The 17,242-nt window shown below is 36.9% G+C and overlaps 2 protein-coding genes across 3 annotated transcripts; both read right to left on the bottom strand.

Annotated features, from left to right (window-relative positions):
• Positions 1 to 1,947: 1,947 nt before the first annotated feature.
• LOC120014173 (probable inactive receptor-like protein kinase At3g56050) lies at positions 1,948 to 5,795 on the bottom strand. Of its 2 annotated transcripts, XM_038866093.1 has the most exons (9): positions 5,338 to 5,795; positions 5,100 to 5,238; positions 4,782 to 4,853; positions 4,555 to 4,698; positions 4,326 to 4,466; positions 3,478 to 4,076; positions 3,110 to 3,300; positions 2,897 to 3,029; positions 1,948 to 2,787 (listed from the first exon to the last, which is right to left on the bottom strand). In XM_038866093.1, the coding sequence occupies exons 1-9, from the start codon at positions 5,447 to 5,449 to the stop codon at positions 2,183 to 2,185; spliced, it is 2,136 nt and encodes a 711-aa protein (XP_038722021.1). In that variant the 5' UTR covers positions 5,450 to 5,795; the 3' UTR covers positions 1,948 to 2,182. The 2 variants fall into 2 exon arrangements, with proteins under 2 accessions (XP_038722021.1, XP_038722025.1); XM_038866097.1 differs by lacking the exon at positions 4,782 to 4,853.
• A 9,399-nt stretch (positions 5,796 to 15,194) lies between these two features.
• On the bottom strand, positions 15,195 to 15,911 carry LOC120010491. Its single transcript, XM_038861285.1, has one exon. It carries the CDS (start codon positions 15,909 to 15,911, stop codon positions 15,195 to 15,197), a length of 717 nt encoding a protein of 238 aa, XP_038717213.1.
• Positions 15,912 to 17,242: the final 1,331 nt, after the last annotated feature.

The raw sequence follows: 17,242 nt of genomic DNA, 5'->3' as shown, positions 1-17,242 counted from the left end.
TCACAGTCAACGAGACCCAAAAAGAAAAAGAAATAACTACCAGGACACCCACTCACCCACCCCAACCCAATCCAAAAAGACCCCGCAACCCAGGAGCCTCTCAACCCGAAAATCCACACTTAATCCTAACACTCAACCCTACCCCACAAAAAGAACTAAAGGATAAGTATCAAAATGGCATTTGTACTTTTGGAAAAGGGTGGATCAAGGCCCTCTTATTTTTTGGGCTAAACAAGCTCCTATATTTTGAAGTTTTAACTCTAATATGTGACATGGTTTTGATTTGGAAAAAAAAGAAAGAAAATGAGGTGTAAAATATGACATGACTCTCAACAAAAAAAACAAGCATAACTCATATAAATTAGAAACCCTAAATCGAGAGTGTCCTCCTATTGTTAGGTTGTCAAACTTCAACAAATTAAGTGCAAAGCTGATTTTGGGTGCCAACAGCTAATGAAGATTTGTGATTGTGTTGGATTAGGGTGTTGGATATGTAGGTAGAGTGAGTTTGATCATTATGTGAGTGGGTATGTAACATGATTTTCAACTCATACTTCACAAAGTAATTAAACATGGACTTGATTTTTTTTATTATAAGGCTGAATGTCCAGAGGTAGAGAGAGGAGTTTCAAAGGAGAACAAGGAGATGGGGTTGTGGAGCAGTGGAGGTAGAGAAGGATTAGTGGTAATGGTAGTGGCTAGTGGAGATGGAGATCAGGGGAAGAAGAAGGTTTCGTACCTATTTGTTCAAAGTTCATGGACTTAATTAACCTATTATTTGAAGTACAAGGGCATCTATACTCTTTAAATGCCATATCAATAATGATAAAAAAATAAAAAAAATCATGCATTTAACGGTCACGTCATGTCATTATAACATAAATGAGCAATTCAGACTTGTTTTGCCCAACCTTCAAAGTATAAAGATTTGTTTAGTCGGAAACAAAGTAGAGAAACTTGATCGATCATTTTTCTAAAGTAGAGGGATCATTTAGGTACTTGTCCCAAAAACTAACCAAGCGTCGAGCACCCAATGCAACAAGCAAGCACAAAGACCAAATAGAGAACATCCATAAACCAAAATTAAGACACTTCAAAATTCAGCCGTCAAATCAGAAGAACAAATAAATCAACTAGCCTCTACCATCCAGGCAACAAATCCTCCGTTCTATTCACACCACTTTCTTTCAGCGAGATGATTTACCAATGCGTTGCGCTCGCTCCTCTCCAAATGTGCATAAAAGAAACCAATTTGAATTTGGTTATCAAGTTCATGATGCAATCTCCATCTTGGTCTAGTTTCTAAGGAGTCTGGGAGCTGTTTGAGGCCCATGCAACTGCAGTTGAAGAGTCCGATTCAGCAACATTCCATTTATAGTGTCAAGCGGAGGAGGGGAACAAAAAACCTGCAATATTGGATGTGGCAACAGAGCTTTCGAATCGGAGACCATTAGTAGAGTGCATCGGTTCTGGACCAGAGTATAGTAATTTCAGATTCAAAGCTTTCAACCAACCAAAGGCCAAATCTGATGAAGACGAGTTACATAATATTACCCCAATCCTGCTTCTTTTGCTCAAAGATCTTTTGGTTTCTTTCATTCCATATTTTCCAAGTATACTTAAAATAAGTGGTTATTAACCGCAGCTTAAGGCCTAGTTGACAAGCCCATTGCTTACAAAGTTGACATGCCTTTCCTTGGACACTGCTTTATATCTCTTTCAAAATTAACTACTGTACATCTCTTTCAAAATTAATATTAAAAGAATATGTCTTTTTAATATGGTGAAAAGAATGTGGTTTTTTATAATTATATGGTAAAAAGAATATGTTTTTTCGTATGAGGCACCATTATACCGTGTCCTTTGGGGCACCAAAATAATTAGGGTCGGCCCTGACGACAATATTCTCATCTCGGATGTTCAAGGAAAATTTTGAAAAGAAAAACATTGAAACAGATCAACATTTATTTATTTTTCAGTATATTTTGTGTAAATGAACATTTATTTACTTCGGCATAGCCAAAATCTAAAGCCATCTTGATTTTGCATGCTCATCCTTTGTTATATACAAAATGTCATCTCTCTACCTTAGATTAATTACATGCAGTCACAACATAAACCAGGAAAAAAAAAAAAAGAATGAATGAACAAATCTTGTGTAGTCAAGGTTCAGTTTAAATCTTCAACTTCCTTCTGTAGACATAATTTCCAGTTCTGCCCACCAAAGAGGTGATAACTTTGGTGTTGCTCCTTCAGGTCCCATTGCTGTGATTTCCTTCAACTGAGAAACAATGTCTTTCATCATTGGTCTCTGCTTCGGGTTGGGATGGATGCAGTTCTGGATCACTTCCAGCAACTTCTCAAGCTCGTCCACTTGGAAAGATTTAAGGGTTGGATCAACGATATCTTTTAAAGGTCGCTTCCCTCTCACACGGTCTGATACCCGTTCTACTTGAGAACCGTTATCCACTGAATGAGGGTATGGGATCTTACCAGTGATCATCTCAAGCACAATTATCCCAAAGCTGTATACATTGCTTTCTGGATCTGTTGAAGGGGTTTTCAGAAGCTCTTTTGCAGCAGATCCCATCTCTGGTGCCATCACATCATTCCAGAAACTGAAGTCTGATATTTTGGCTGCATAGTCTTCGGTTAGGTATATAGAAGAAGACAGCAGGTTTTTATGAGTTACAGGAGGATTCATTTGGTGCATATACTCTAGGCAATATGCCATGCCCATTGCTATCCGTAGTCTCATTCCCCAGTCCAAGTGTTCTGATTCTTTTACTGCGACAAGAAGAAGAATTCAATGTCAGACATACCATAGAACAGAATGGTCACTTTAGACAATTTATTTAGGTTTACATCCGTGGATTAGAAAGTTAATCGAACTCACTGTGCAGATGCTCAAAAAGAGTTCCATTCGGGGCGTACTCAAAAACCATCATTCTTGTGAAAGGTTTGTCCTCTTCGCAAAACCCAATAAGGTTCACAAAGTTCTTGTGGTTCACACTTGATAACGTCTCGATCTGAAAACATGAACAAAGGTATCATTCAGGTCATCTCAAGCGGAATGCATAAAGTTTCATGAATCTTTGTTCCTTGTTACCTTCTTTCTAAACTGTGCCTCTGAATTCTTTGACCAGTCATCACGAGAAGTTGCCACACAAGATATCACAGCTATTTCAACACCAGTTGATAAGGTCCCCTTATAAACTGTGCCATCTGTAAAAGTGTCAGTTATATTGCTAAAATCCTCACAAGCTGCTTCAAGTTCTGATCGCTTGAGCTTCGGCACACCTGTAATCCGATCCCAAGTAAAAAGCACAGAAAAGTGCAGATCAATAAGGAGATGTAAAATAATTATCCAATTTTCTTGACAAGAAAAGGATGTAAAATCCAAAGTTTCAAGCTCAACATCGTGTATCCGTGTTGGCTGTTAGAACCATTGATGTTATTGTAAGAAAAAAGAATGACCTGTTACAAATGCTTTCTGTAGCTGCCCACTTAATCCTGTGGCCCAAGGTTTAACCGTGACTACACTGCTGCTACGGAAGAAGATAACACCAACTGCGGCAATCAAAACAAACATTGTACCCCCTAGAGCCCCAGCCCCAATGAGAATTATGTGAAGATTTGACTTCGAATGACCCTCTGCAGTTTGGAGAGGACTTGAAACAGGGGAAGGCACCGAAGCCTCATGGAATTGTGGTGGTGCGAACACAACAACTGGTGGATTTGGAGTTGGTGCTATAGCAGGTGCACGTGAAGGGGGGGAAAGATCACTGGTGGGAGATTCTGACGGAGAAAATGTTGGAGTTTCTACGGGAGATGATGAGGATGAGGAAGAGGAAGATGGAGGTAGTTCCGATAACTCTGAGGGAGACATTGATGGAGAAAATGGAGATTCTGATGGCTGAGACAAAGTAGATGGTGGCAATGAAGGGGGGAAAGGAGACTGTGATGGACCTGAGCCCGTCTGAGGCGTATTATCACTATTGGCAATGAAAGGACTCGGAGCATCCACCACCTGCAGCAGTTTCCGATAAGCCGAAACTTCGGATTCAGCAATGTCCCTATCACATAAAAACACATCTTCTCATAAACCAGCCAAAGAAAGTAATATAATATCCAATGTGGCTTCTTTACACCGAACAACAATCACTTGCAAAATGATAAAAAATAAAAAAAAATTCATTGGTTCTCCTTCATGCCAAATTTCTTAAAGTTGAGACATGAAAAAGTTTTAAAAACTGTAAACAGAATCCATGCAACAACAAAAAGAATCTAACCAAAGAAAGTATACAGTTAAGCCACTAACTTACCAAGCAATAGATCTGCCATGACGAGAAGCAGTCAAATCAGCACCAGTCAGCATGTTCTCGTCTACCTGAAATTCTGACAGCATGCTAAGCTCAAGTAGTTCAGGAGATATGCCACCGAGGAATTCATTGTTGTCAAGCAAACTGCGATAAGAATTGGAACCTGAATTTAGTAAGAACTCTAAGAAAAATAACAATGGCGAATACATACAACCAGATAAGATCAACTTACAGGGTCGTAAGCGACAGATTGTTGCCAAAGTCGGAGGGAAATGGTCCGCTGAAGTTATTGAATCCGATGTCCAAAACCTCCAGATCCTTCAATTCCCCAATCTCTTTAGGTATGTTACCCTGGAACGAATTATTACGTAGAATACTGCAAAAAAAGGCCTTAAATGAGTAAGACTAAGAAAATGGATTAAAGGGCAATATTTACAAATTTGCCAACTCAATGCTTACATAGATCTCAAGTGAGTCAGCTGCCCGAGTTCAGGCACCAGTGTCCCTCCTAGACAAAGATCCCTAAGATTCCTATAAAGTGAATAGATCTGCTTAAGGGGTAAGAAGATGAAGCCTAAATGGACCTTCACAATGTAACAGAAAGACTAAAGAATCAAACTGTGCAATAGAAGTAATGAAACATCTAACATGTAAAAACCCATTCAATTTCAACCATCCAATAGCAGAAACATCACATAAGCATCATTTGAGTTCAAGAGAAGCTTACATGTCATATAAAATTCGGTTAGACAACAATGAATCAAAGAGATTACTTACAAGATCACTACTTTTCCATCAGAGCACTCGACGCCAAACCACGAACAAGGATCAATTTCGCCATTGTTTTCATCCCAACTGGACAGAGCCCCATATGGGTCTCTAACAACTCCCTCTCGAAATCTCAACAGAGCCAAACCTATTCACGTTTATACACATAACCCATCTCATTTCTATTACTTCTAATGAACTCCACTAATATGAATTGCTCAAAATGCCACGAATAATATGTACGTACCTTCGCTGTTCATATCCCAACAAAAGCTCAGATTCCAATAAAGCATCGATGACACTGCTAACACCACGGCCATGTGCGGCTTGTACCAATTCTTTTTCCATCCACCACCCATTAGAGAACAGATAGAACGCAAAACCTCTGTAAACAGCAATTGAAGATGTGCAGCAAAAAAAAAATATCACGGTGAGCGAAATAACAAATATGTATCTGCGTGTGAAAATACTTAGAGAGAGAAAGTGGGATTTTGTGGGATTCTACGGAAGTGCAAGCGAAATTGGAGAAGCAGAGAAGAAAGCGCGAGTGTTCGTATATCGGTGATTAATTAAGTCTTCGTTAAGAGTTGAAGAAGGTGAATCCGATATTTTACCGATACATGACCGACACGGTAATGTATCGATCGCAAAAGAGGACACAAACAAAAACCGGGCTGCGGTGACTCAGTCGCGTTGGATTTTGTTTGTCGGGTTGTGAGCGCAGAGTTGACACCGTCCACCTTCAATTTATAGCCGTCCTATCACTTGCACGTGCATCTCACGTGGCACATACTCTTCTCAATTCTCATAATCTTCCAATAATTTCCTTAGACCATAAACATTATATATATAAAATATAATTCTCACATGAGATCTCAAAATGATGTTCTAAAATGAGATCTTAACTTTTAGGGTTCACTTTTAAGGTTCAAAATATTTTTTAAAAATCTAAAAAAAATATATTTGTGTTTTGATCGGTCTTACGAACCCAACGATATATTTTTTTTAAAACAAAAATCAAATGTAACATGAAAAATGTATGAAATGTTTTTTGTTTTATATCCAACGATCTAGAATTATCATGCACATTTCATGTTAAATTTGATTTTTATTTTGAACAAAAAAATATGTCGTTGAGTTCGTAAGACCAATCAAAATACAAATATATTTTTGTGTAAATTTTAAAAAAAAATATTTTGATCCCTAAAAGTTAAGACCTCATTTTAAAACCTCACTCTAAGATCTCAAAAGAGAATATATATATATATAAAAATCAACTAAATTTAGAGCAAGCCATTATACGGTTAATTATTTATTTTAACACAATATCATTGATGTATTTGTTTAATGGTTAGAAGCGAGTTTTTCAGTTTTATCGTTCGTACATAGAATTATCATGTGTTTGTTTGACACATGGCTTGAGAATTATTGCACGGGCGGATTATATGGTTGACCCAAATGCACACGAAATTAAAAAGATGGTGGTTGACTTGTCAACTCTAATAAAAACAAAATATGATTGATGTTGTTTGAAAGAATAATTTGTGCATGAAATATTGATAATTAGAAATATTTCTTTTTGTGTATAATAATTTTGTTTGGGTGATTTTTACTGGAGCTGCCGAAATTGACCCCATGCTTGACGACTAATACAAAGACAAGGTTATTTGGGTTGATGCAGAATGCAATTTAGGTTCAATGTCCCTTTTCTAGCATGTTTAAATTGAATATATAAATCTACACATTGAATCTTTCAATACAATGATCTTGTCGTTACCATTCAAATAACAATTCTATACATATACATATATATATAGAAATTCTCCTATGTGGACCAAAAAATGTAGACCAACTTTATGAATCAAAATCCAATGATTGTAATAAAGCACAACATAAGTGAGGGCCACACATTTATTATGGGACCCACCACATCTATGGTTGAAAAACAAGTCCACAAACTTGATCCACATAGGAGAATTTCTGTATATATATATATATACACACACATTATGGAACCCACCACATCTATAATTAAAAAACAAATCCACAAAGTTGATTCACATTTTTTTATTCACATAGGAGTATATATATATTCACATTTTTTGACAAGTAGGGTCTATTGTTTTGAGTCCCACATGTTTCAAATCAATGATGTAAATATAAACTCCTATTTTAAATCCTTATGTGAGAATTTATATATATATATATATATACACACATACACACCATCATTGGCTAGGTGTACGAGAATATGATTGTACATATGGACCTTCAATATTATTTATGATACTTAGAAGATGTATAATAACTTACAACCACTTGTAGTTGTAGGTGTCCCAAGTGGACCACCTTATAATACTTTTTGTTGCAGTACTAACATTACAACAAGTACATAATTAATAACTGAAAAATAAAATTGAGTTTTACGTTTTATTGAAAAACATATATATATATATATATATATATATATATATATGACCACGACGTGAATGATGATGTTATTATATCAATGGATATCCTGCCTTTGAAGATAAGCTTATAAGGACTATGATTCTTCGAATATAAGAGAGAAGAGCCTGAAAATGACACATAATCTTTTCTCACGGGATATTTTTTAAGTTTTTTTTATTCCTCTTCTCTATGAACCCAATCTAAGGTGAACATATATATATATATATATATATATATATATATATATATATATATAAGTAATAGATATGTATATATATGTCACTCTCATTACGTGATAAATGAGGAGTCAGAGTTAGACACACTACCTCAAATGGGGAAATCTGTCACTCTCATCACATGATAAATAGACAGTGTAACCTAAACCTACTAGGGTTAGGAATACAGTAGGGCCCTGACCTGACCTATTCAATCAGTGACAGATTCAATCAGGCGCAATCTAAGCTAAGTCATGCTCTAATTCTAATTTTTTACTCGTTTGGTGCCAGGCCAAACTACCTTAATGGTTTGGTATTGAGTCAGCTTCTGAGAAACTACTACATGGCAGCATGTATAGAACTGGTCTTTCTATTTTATTTTATTTTTCGGTTTCTAATTTGTGTTCATGTTATGAGAACTAGAAGATGAACCTGGAAACCTAGCTGGATTGGGCCCATGAGTACAAAACACACTGCACCGGACTGGTGCTCGGAAGTTTTTTTTTTTTTTAAATTTTATCTACACACCACAAAAACTATCTTTACATAATTTTTTAAATTTTTTTTATAGTTTACATAAATATTGTTATTATTGTATACAATGACATATTAACCTTTAAAATAAATAATTTTTATATATTTAATTAGAGACTACTAAATTTATACCAAAATTCTCCAAGGAAAAAAAACAACACGACCCTACCGATTTCTAGAGAGAAAATCAGACTTGGTTTACTGATTTTTCGTTCAATAGTTTTTAACACAAAATCAGCACATGGAGTACAATTATACACATCCACTAATGTTATGTAATAATTACTTTACCGATCTTGTTCGATTTGAGAGATTTTCAGAAGTAATATAAATATTAGAGAGATTTACAAATCAATGGTCTTTCCTCTACTCAACCTCCGACTGTTTGACCTTGATATTATACGTCTTCTTGGTCGAAATTGCAAGTCGATGCGTCTTGGTTGGAAATGAACTTCGAATTTGGTGTGCCAAATCACTGCAGTAATCGTCTGGGCAGTGGTTAAATCGGTAAAAGAGTGTAAAGATGAATTTGAGGTTAAAGAGACAATGTGTGTGTAAACTTGACAATAGAATTTTTAATATTTTACACATTAAGGGTAAATTAATTTTTCCACTATAATTTTGTGTGTAGACTTATAATTTTATGGTGAAAACTTATCATGTTCAAAAAGTGACGAAAAATAGTATTTTTGTAGTATGTAGAAAAAAATTCCCTTCTTTGTTTTTGATCTGCAAAAAGTGGAAACCATATGAGGCTCTAACAGATGGGCCAAAACCAAAAATCCACGTGGGCGGCATGGCATCCCTGTAAGATCCATAAGTGGGTGGTTTAATAAAAAAATCTATAGAAAATGACATATTAATACCACTTTCAAACCTCTTGGACATCTAAATCCACTCCAAAAAATTTTATCCCTCATAAGTCCTTTTTTATTTTTTATAATTATTTTAATCATTTAAATTTTATTTAGTTCCTTTTTTGTCCTTTTTTCAAAGAGATTTAAATCTAATATGATTTATCTCTCTTGTTACTTTCTCTCTATGGTACATCTCTCTCCCATCTCACTACATCTTCTCTCTTTACTGCATCTCTCTCCTCACTGCATCTTTCTCTCTCATTACTACATCTTTCTCTTTCTTTCTCATCTCTTTTTTTGGTGATAGTTTTGGTCCAGATATGGTTGGACATTGTGCGTCTCTATGAAGAGAGTCTAATGATGGTGGTGATGAGGCAAACTGTCGCCGAAATCGGCCGGATTTGAAGTTTTTTCAAAACAGTAACATTAGGCGACCAATGTTGTCGTTTTAAAACAGTAACATTCACCAACCAATGTTACAGTTTTAAAATTAACATATCCGGTGGTCGTTTTGGATCGTATATGGTTGGGCATTGTGTGCTTCAATGAGGGGAGTCCAACAGTGATGATGGTATGACGAACCACCATCGGAATCGATCGGATTTAAAGTTTTTTTTTCCCAAATAGTAACATTAGCCAACAAATGTTACTATTTTGAAACAGTAACATTGGTTGACAAATGTTACTATTTTGAAATAATAACATTGGCCGACCAATGTTACTGGCCTTAAACAGCCATATCTGGTGGTTGTTTTGGGTAGTATTTGGATAGGAATTGTGCGTCTCAATGAGGGGAGTCCAACAGCAGTGGTGGTGTAGCCAACCGTCTCAAAAATTGACCGAATCTGAGGCTTTTATCTTGCGATGGCCGCGACTTTCCAATCGTTTTTCAGCCAAGTGGACGGTCGTTGGTGGTGGTGGAAGGTCAAAGTATGTACGTGTTGATGTGAGTTTCAGTTTAGGTTGGATACCAACGAGCAACAATGGTAAGAAAGTAATTAACATACTAGTGGTACCTTAAAGAGATAAAAAAATTTGGGTTGTATCTAAGTGTCCAAAAGTTTCATAAGTGGTATCAACTTGGAATTTTCCCAAAAATCTAAAAACTCATTTGGGCCGCTTATTCATATCCCCATAAGGGGAAGGTCCATCACGCACTTGAAGGCAAGCCTTTCACTTTTTGTCCTCTTGATCTCACTCTTAACATTTTTTTCTTCTCAGATAAAGTACCGATAGGTCAGTGAAAGATAGGGGGTGTTTGTAATTGGGTTATCAAAGAAAAAAATTTCAAATTAGGTAACTGAATGTTTCATATTTAGAAAAATAAATCGTTCTCGTCCAGTTCCCAATCAATTCCATGCCATAAATTGTACGCCTATCATTAATTAGTCAAAGTGGCGTGTACGTGACTGATCTAACAATTCTATGTAAATTTTTTGAGAAAAAAAAAAAGTGTCATGAACATAGGCCCATCCTCTTCCCCTCCTCTCTCTCTCTCTCTCTCTGTCTATATATCCATCTGTGCGCCATAGATCTTGAATAAAAAGCTTGCGTGAACACCATGTTCATCTTGAATGCGTGGTCGATCCATTTAAGACATAAATGGGAATATTCCGAGGATCACCAAATACTACAATGATATCGAAAATAGGAGGAAACCCAAAACTTTTAATTCTTGGGATCATCCTCATTATTGGATCAAATCACGATGTATTTTTTAAAATACATGCATTGTGTATTGGGACCTGTACATGATGTCATAGTGTCAAAAAATCTTTTTTGAAAGTTTCTACTGCAATCACTCCATGTCTTTTAAGACATGTTGTTCATTCACTCTCTTAAAATCACCATACAAGAGACTTTTGTGTTACCATTGAGACCTGTACGTGAAAATGGTAATGTAAGTGCTCGTGTGAGATTCACTTAGAAATAGGCAGTGTTTCACGCAGCATACTTCTGTCTATGTCCTCTGTTCATTCACTTAAAAATAGGCAATGTTTCATGCGACATACTTTTGTCTATGTCCCCTTATTCATTCAATCAGAAATTGGTAGTATTTCATGCGACATACTTCTGTCTGTGTCCTCTATTCATTCACACATAAATAGTCAATGTTTCACATGACATACTTTTGTCTGTGTTTCCAACTCACTCACTCGAAAATAGATAGTGTTTCACATGACATATCTATGTCCGTGTCCACTATTTTTTCATCTCATTATGCATACTTCACACACAACATTATCCCCTGTAAAATTATTCTTACAACAAAAGGGCTCCGTGCCAACACTCAGTAGTTAAAGTACTTCATTCATATAGGATCGTACAAACTTAGGGTGGAACATTTTGTCTGATGGATCATGACAACAAGTTAATAGGTGTATTTTTTTGAGAAAGGTGTTTGATGTTTCGAATCTACTATCATAAATGGTTTGTATATTGAGGAGATTATGTGGTGATTGATGGGACACAAGCTATAAAGAATATTGACATAGTAAACCAATGACATCGGATTACATCAGATGTAGACAGATTCGAGGTGTGGGTTGAGGTAGAAGTGGTTGAACGAAAATACTTGAGGGGATAAGGGTTTAGTGCTCTCGATATGGTGACTAGTGTTGTCGACAGACTTTTTTACCCAAATAACACTCCCCCCCATAATATGTCCCAATATAACACCCGAGGGAAAGTATTTCCCAAAATAGCACTACACGCCACTGTCAGTGGCGTGTTCTTTGTATGTTTTTCAACGATCACGCCATCTATGATGGCGTGATCGAATTTGTATTGGTCGCGCCATTGCTAATGGAGTGACCAATACATATTTTGATTCACGCCAACATCGTTGGCGTGAATCATATTTTTATGATGATCACGCCAACGTTGTTGGCGTGATCATCCATTTTTCTTTGGTCACGCCAATGATGTTGGTGTGATCAACAAACACAGAAGAAAAAAAAAACGAAAAAAAACCAACATGCCAAAAATACATATAGATACATATCCGGCAAAATATTTCATCAAATACGAACTATCCATCATAAAGACATGAAAAATAAACACATAAATAGTTATATGGTTCAAGCAAACTGGAGAAATCATATAGTCCTGTGCCTACTCCATTCGGCAGGAGTAGTGGATGGACCAACATCATCTTGCGTCAACTGGGATGGATGCATGGTAAAGTCAGTTGCACGAGAAATGTGACCACATCTGTGTGATTGACCAAGAGGATATCTACCACCATGCTGGGGCGTAGCCTGAACATCAGGGCCTATAACTTCTTCAAATCGATGTCCCTCACCAACCTCGTTTAGAATGTCACGATAATTTCCCAACCAATTATTTGCAATGGCAACAGTAGAGTCATTAAGAGTATCACGCAATGCAGAAATAGCTTTTTTTGCTCCCTCTAATGCCAAAGCAGCCTGCATTAATGTTTATTACATTACAATATAATATAACTTACATAAATAAAACATGAAAATGTCGGCGTACTTACCACTCGTCGTATCCGACTCCCCCGTTGCGCATAATCCAAATTTGTTTGTGGCCTATCAGTCGATGGAGCACTAATAATCCGTCGGGTGATCGAGTAATACCAATGCATATACTCGCCAATGCTCATGCGAGGGAATCGCTCCTGCGCGATATGAGCTAGTCTATCATCCCAATATGCCAACCATGTAGCGTTTTTGACCACCCAATCGACATTATCCCGCCCTCTCCTATTCAGATCATGTAAAGTACCATTCGTATCCACTGGAGTCGGTATATGCTGTGATATACCAAATGGTCTCATAACACGATCTGGGAATTGAAACTCCACAATCTCAAAGCAAATCAAAGGCACTACAGCTCTCCAGATTCTGCTACCATCAATACATATTACTGGTGCATCCGCCAATCTCCCTGGTGTATAAGGCATCCACTGTACCTGGTTAGGTTTTTGCTGATCCAGCTCATCTCTAGCAAATATAAGGACTTGCCTTGGATTTCTTCTATATATACGTCGTCCACGTCAACTACAAAATGCAAAAATAAGAATTAGCAAAATGTTAGCTACAATATTTCCCAAAATGTTAGCTACTTTATACACATATTTTTTTAAAAATTACCTGGCACCAAGTGGACGGGGTGGCTCGTCTGGACCAAATATAGGTGGAGCCCTAGTATGCATTTGTGGTCGACATATATGCAACCTCTCCCACGACCATAACTGGAAAAAAATTATATAATATTAAAAAAAACATATGCTTTTTATTGTTATAATTAAATTTAAATAAACTAATGTTACCTGAAGTCATAGGCTACAACCACCTATCGTACGAGTAGAACTCAAACATCCTCGGCAAAGATTGCGATATAAGCATGCAAGTACTGCTCCTCCCCAACTATACGAGCTAGTCTCCTGAAGGTTAGCTAAAAGTGGTAGAAAAATGAGTGGAATGCTATCCCCCGTAGTATATGGGAATAGAATACTCCCGAACATGGCTAATATATAAGCCCTGGCATACTGTTGCAACACCACTTCAGGAGCATCCTCTGCTGGAGGATTGTGTTCACCAAAGTTCAACACCAACCAGGATAACGACAAAGATGCACCATCCCTCTCTTCAGTATTCGCCACTCTACCAAGTAATTGCATCATCACATCATCCCACTCATAGATACTGCTACCAGTGACAGCTGGTCCATCGACCCTCAATCCCAATAAAACTACAACATCTCTAGTGTTATAGTCATCTCTCCAACACGGAAGTGAAATGTATGGGTTTCACATCTCCATCTCTTGAGAAGTGTAGTTAGTAATCCATTATCAAGTTTTATGCTACCTATCTGGGTGATACCATAGAAACCTGCCTGGATAACATAAGGCCTAACTCGTGGATCCAATGGCCAGAACATATGCTGCCTAAATCTGATTGGTCCTCCTGTATCCTGTTTAGAACATACACTTTAGGTTTAAAAGCACATAGATAGTTAAACATAAGTTTCAATGTATTTATTGTTATATACCTGTCCACGCCAAATGTCCTCCGAACGATGGTTTGACTGCATATGAAGAACAAATTGATTGTCTGGACCAGGACGAGACTCCCTAGTAATGCGGACACCGAGTACTCTAGCATGACTCGATGATCCTCCACCTCGTGTCCGCGCCATCCGTCAGCTCCTTGAACCTGTATTTATAAATATATTAAAAATATGAAGATATTTTTTCATTTTTTATATTATTTATAAATATAAAAAAATCTTATTCATCAAAAAAAAAATACTTTACTTTGTCCAGTATTTTTGTGAAATTTCTTGTTATGTCCTCGTTGCCCACACACGCTACACTTGTTTGTAGTGCGACCTTCCCGTGCATCCATATCATTCCTAAGCCTGGTTGATTTGGGACGACCTTCCCTTTTCCTTCGTTGTGCATCATCAATGACAACCATCGGTCCTAAATAATCAGGCCAACATGTCTCATCAGGTATCGGACTAAAAACTGGGGCATATGTGCTTTCATATGCCCCAATTGTAAAATATGGCTCCATATATATACTCCAATCGATTCTATTAGCTAAACAACATGATAGAAGATGGCTACATGGAAGGTGATAAAGAAGCCACATATTGCATGAACAATATTGTTCTTCACGTTGTTGTCCAAGACATACAACGTATGAACGATTAGAACTTTGATTGTCCTCCGCACCACGTCTTCTCGTACTCACATGAAATGTAGGAGGATTATGGTTGAACATTCGGACTTGTTCTCGCTTAGACTTCGCAGTCTCACAACTAATATGTCCAAAAACTTATGGTGGCAAATCAATCCCTCGTAATCTAAATTCTTTTGCTTCAATCCTCCTCCTAACAAAATATTTGTTGCACCTATAAAATGTCAGCTGAACCAGTGCTATAATAGGCAAAAATCTCCCACCCTTCAGAACACTATTGAAGATTTCAGACATATTAGTAGTCATGTTACCGTATCTGTGGCCATCATCATATGCTTTACTCCACTTTTCTTTCGCGGCACTATTTAGTTACTCCTACGCAGCAATGTTCAAATCCTTAACACGCGACATCCAAAAGTTGAATTTTTCCTTAGATTCTTCGTTAGCCATTGTGACAACTGCTTGTTTCAAATCTTTATCTTTAAAATGAGTGTTGAAATTACTCACAAAATGTCTCGAGCAATACCTGTGATAAGCAAATGGTTCTGGCCAACCATCATGCATTGCTGCCAAAATACCAGCGTGTCGATCAGACAACACACAAATGCCTCTTCGATCGGTAACATAAGAACGAATGCATGCTATGAACCATCCCCAATTATCAGCACTTTCTTCGTCTACAATAGCAAAGCACAACGGGATAAGGCCATTATCTGCATCAAACCCAACCGCGATCAATAATTTGCCTTTGTATTTCCCATACAAATGTGTGCCATCAATACTTATCAAAGGACGACAGGATTGAAAGCCGACTATAGAAGGCCAAAATGCCCAGAATACATGACCAAACGTAGCCCGATTGCTGACAATGTCCTTATAGTTAAAATTAACCACCAAGCCTGGATTTGAAACTTGTATTGCTTGCAACAATCTAGGGAGGACATTGTCTGAAGCTTCAAATGTCCCAAATAATTTCTCGATAACCTTTTGTTTGGCCTTCCATGCTTTCTTGTACGAAACCGGGTACTGTAACTGAGAACTAGCAAAGGCCTGAATAGCTGCTATATTTATTTTCAAATCTGCTCTTACCATAGGTAGCACCTCCTCCGCGATATATTATGAATCCAACTGTCGATGACCCTGATGTAGTGACGCATTTGTGCATGTATGCTGACCTCTAATTACTGTTATCTTCCATACATTGAGTTTTTCCTTTTTCATAGCTCTAAGATACCAATTGCAAACAGGCTCTTTTACACATTTCAACTGTATTACATCTGAATTTGAGCTTTGCGTTTTGTACTGATAGTTATTCTGAATGTGCCACATCTTCACAGCTCGAAGTAATTGTTTCTTGTTCTCAAATACTTCATTCACTGCCACTGTATCAAATTGATCAGTGTGGTGCATACCCCAATCTCGACAGACATCATAATCTGACTGGCTAACATTGCCAAATTCGGGTACTTGATCAACTACATTTAGATACCTCCCCTGATCCACGGTGGTTGTCTCAATATTGACCCCACGTTTCCATCATCATCCTCATCATCGCTATAATCAAACTCAATTTCCTGTTCTTCTACCAACTCCGCATCATTATTAGCAATTGCGCCCTCGAACTGACTATCATCTTCATTATGACACATGTCTGGGATTAAATTTAGGTTCACGGATGGTGAGAAATGCTGATACTAACTGGAAGTTTGCATTTCGTCATTATCAGAATCATCCGCAAATTGAAAGTTTGCATTTCGATTTCAATTTGATGTCATTATATTCTGTAATCTACATGAGATTATAATAATTGTGTCATAAAACAAACAACTATTGTGTATTTTGTCCAACATTTTAAAACCTTATTATCAATTCTGTATATTTTAATATGAGCATATCCATTGTAACAAAACTTCAGAATCATATCCATAAACATATACACAAATACCACATATACAAATTTGAGCAATTCTTTGCGGAAATTTTTTTTTTCTGATTATAAAGTTTATTAATATTTTAGCTATTTTGTTATTTGAGCAATCTCTGAGAGACTAATTAATTTAACGAATGAAGAGATCTTGTGAGAACTTATATTATTCTTCCTGCTTTGTACTCTCTTTAAAGGGATCCTTTCGTATCCAAGAAGAGGCATAACTATATATTATATACTATATATATGTTCATATTCTTGTTCTTTTTTTTCATGGAGACTATTATATATATATATTCATATTTTTTTCCCCTTTTTCTTTTTTCGTGATACAGACCCACCAATAAACATATATCCTTAAACTATATATTGAAACTGGGAAACAAAATTTATAATCAACTCTCTCTCACCTCTTGTTGATCTCACACGGGTGTGAGGTGTGTACGTACATCACCTTCATGGATCAACAGTCCGGAAGGGTGTGGTGGCTACTTCA

This window comes from Tripterygium wilfordii, chromosome 2 (genome assembly GCF_013401445.1).
Source record: "Tripterygium wilfordii isolate XIE 37 chromosome 2, ASM1340144v1, whole genome shotgun sequence".
In the NCBI taxonomy this organism is placed as follows: Eukaryota; Viridiplantae; Streptophyta; class Magnoliopsida; order Celastrales; family Celastraceae; genus Tripterygium; species Tripterygium wilfordii.
The sequence above is the reverse complement of the archived record's forward strand: the minus strand, read 5'-3'. Positions and strand labels throughout refer to the sequence as shown.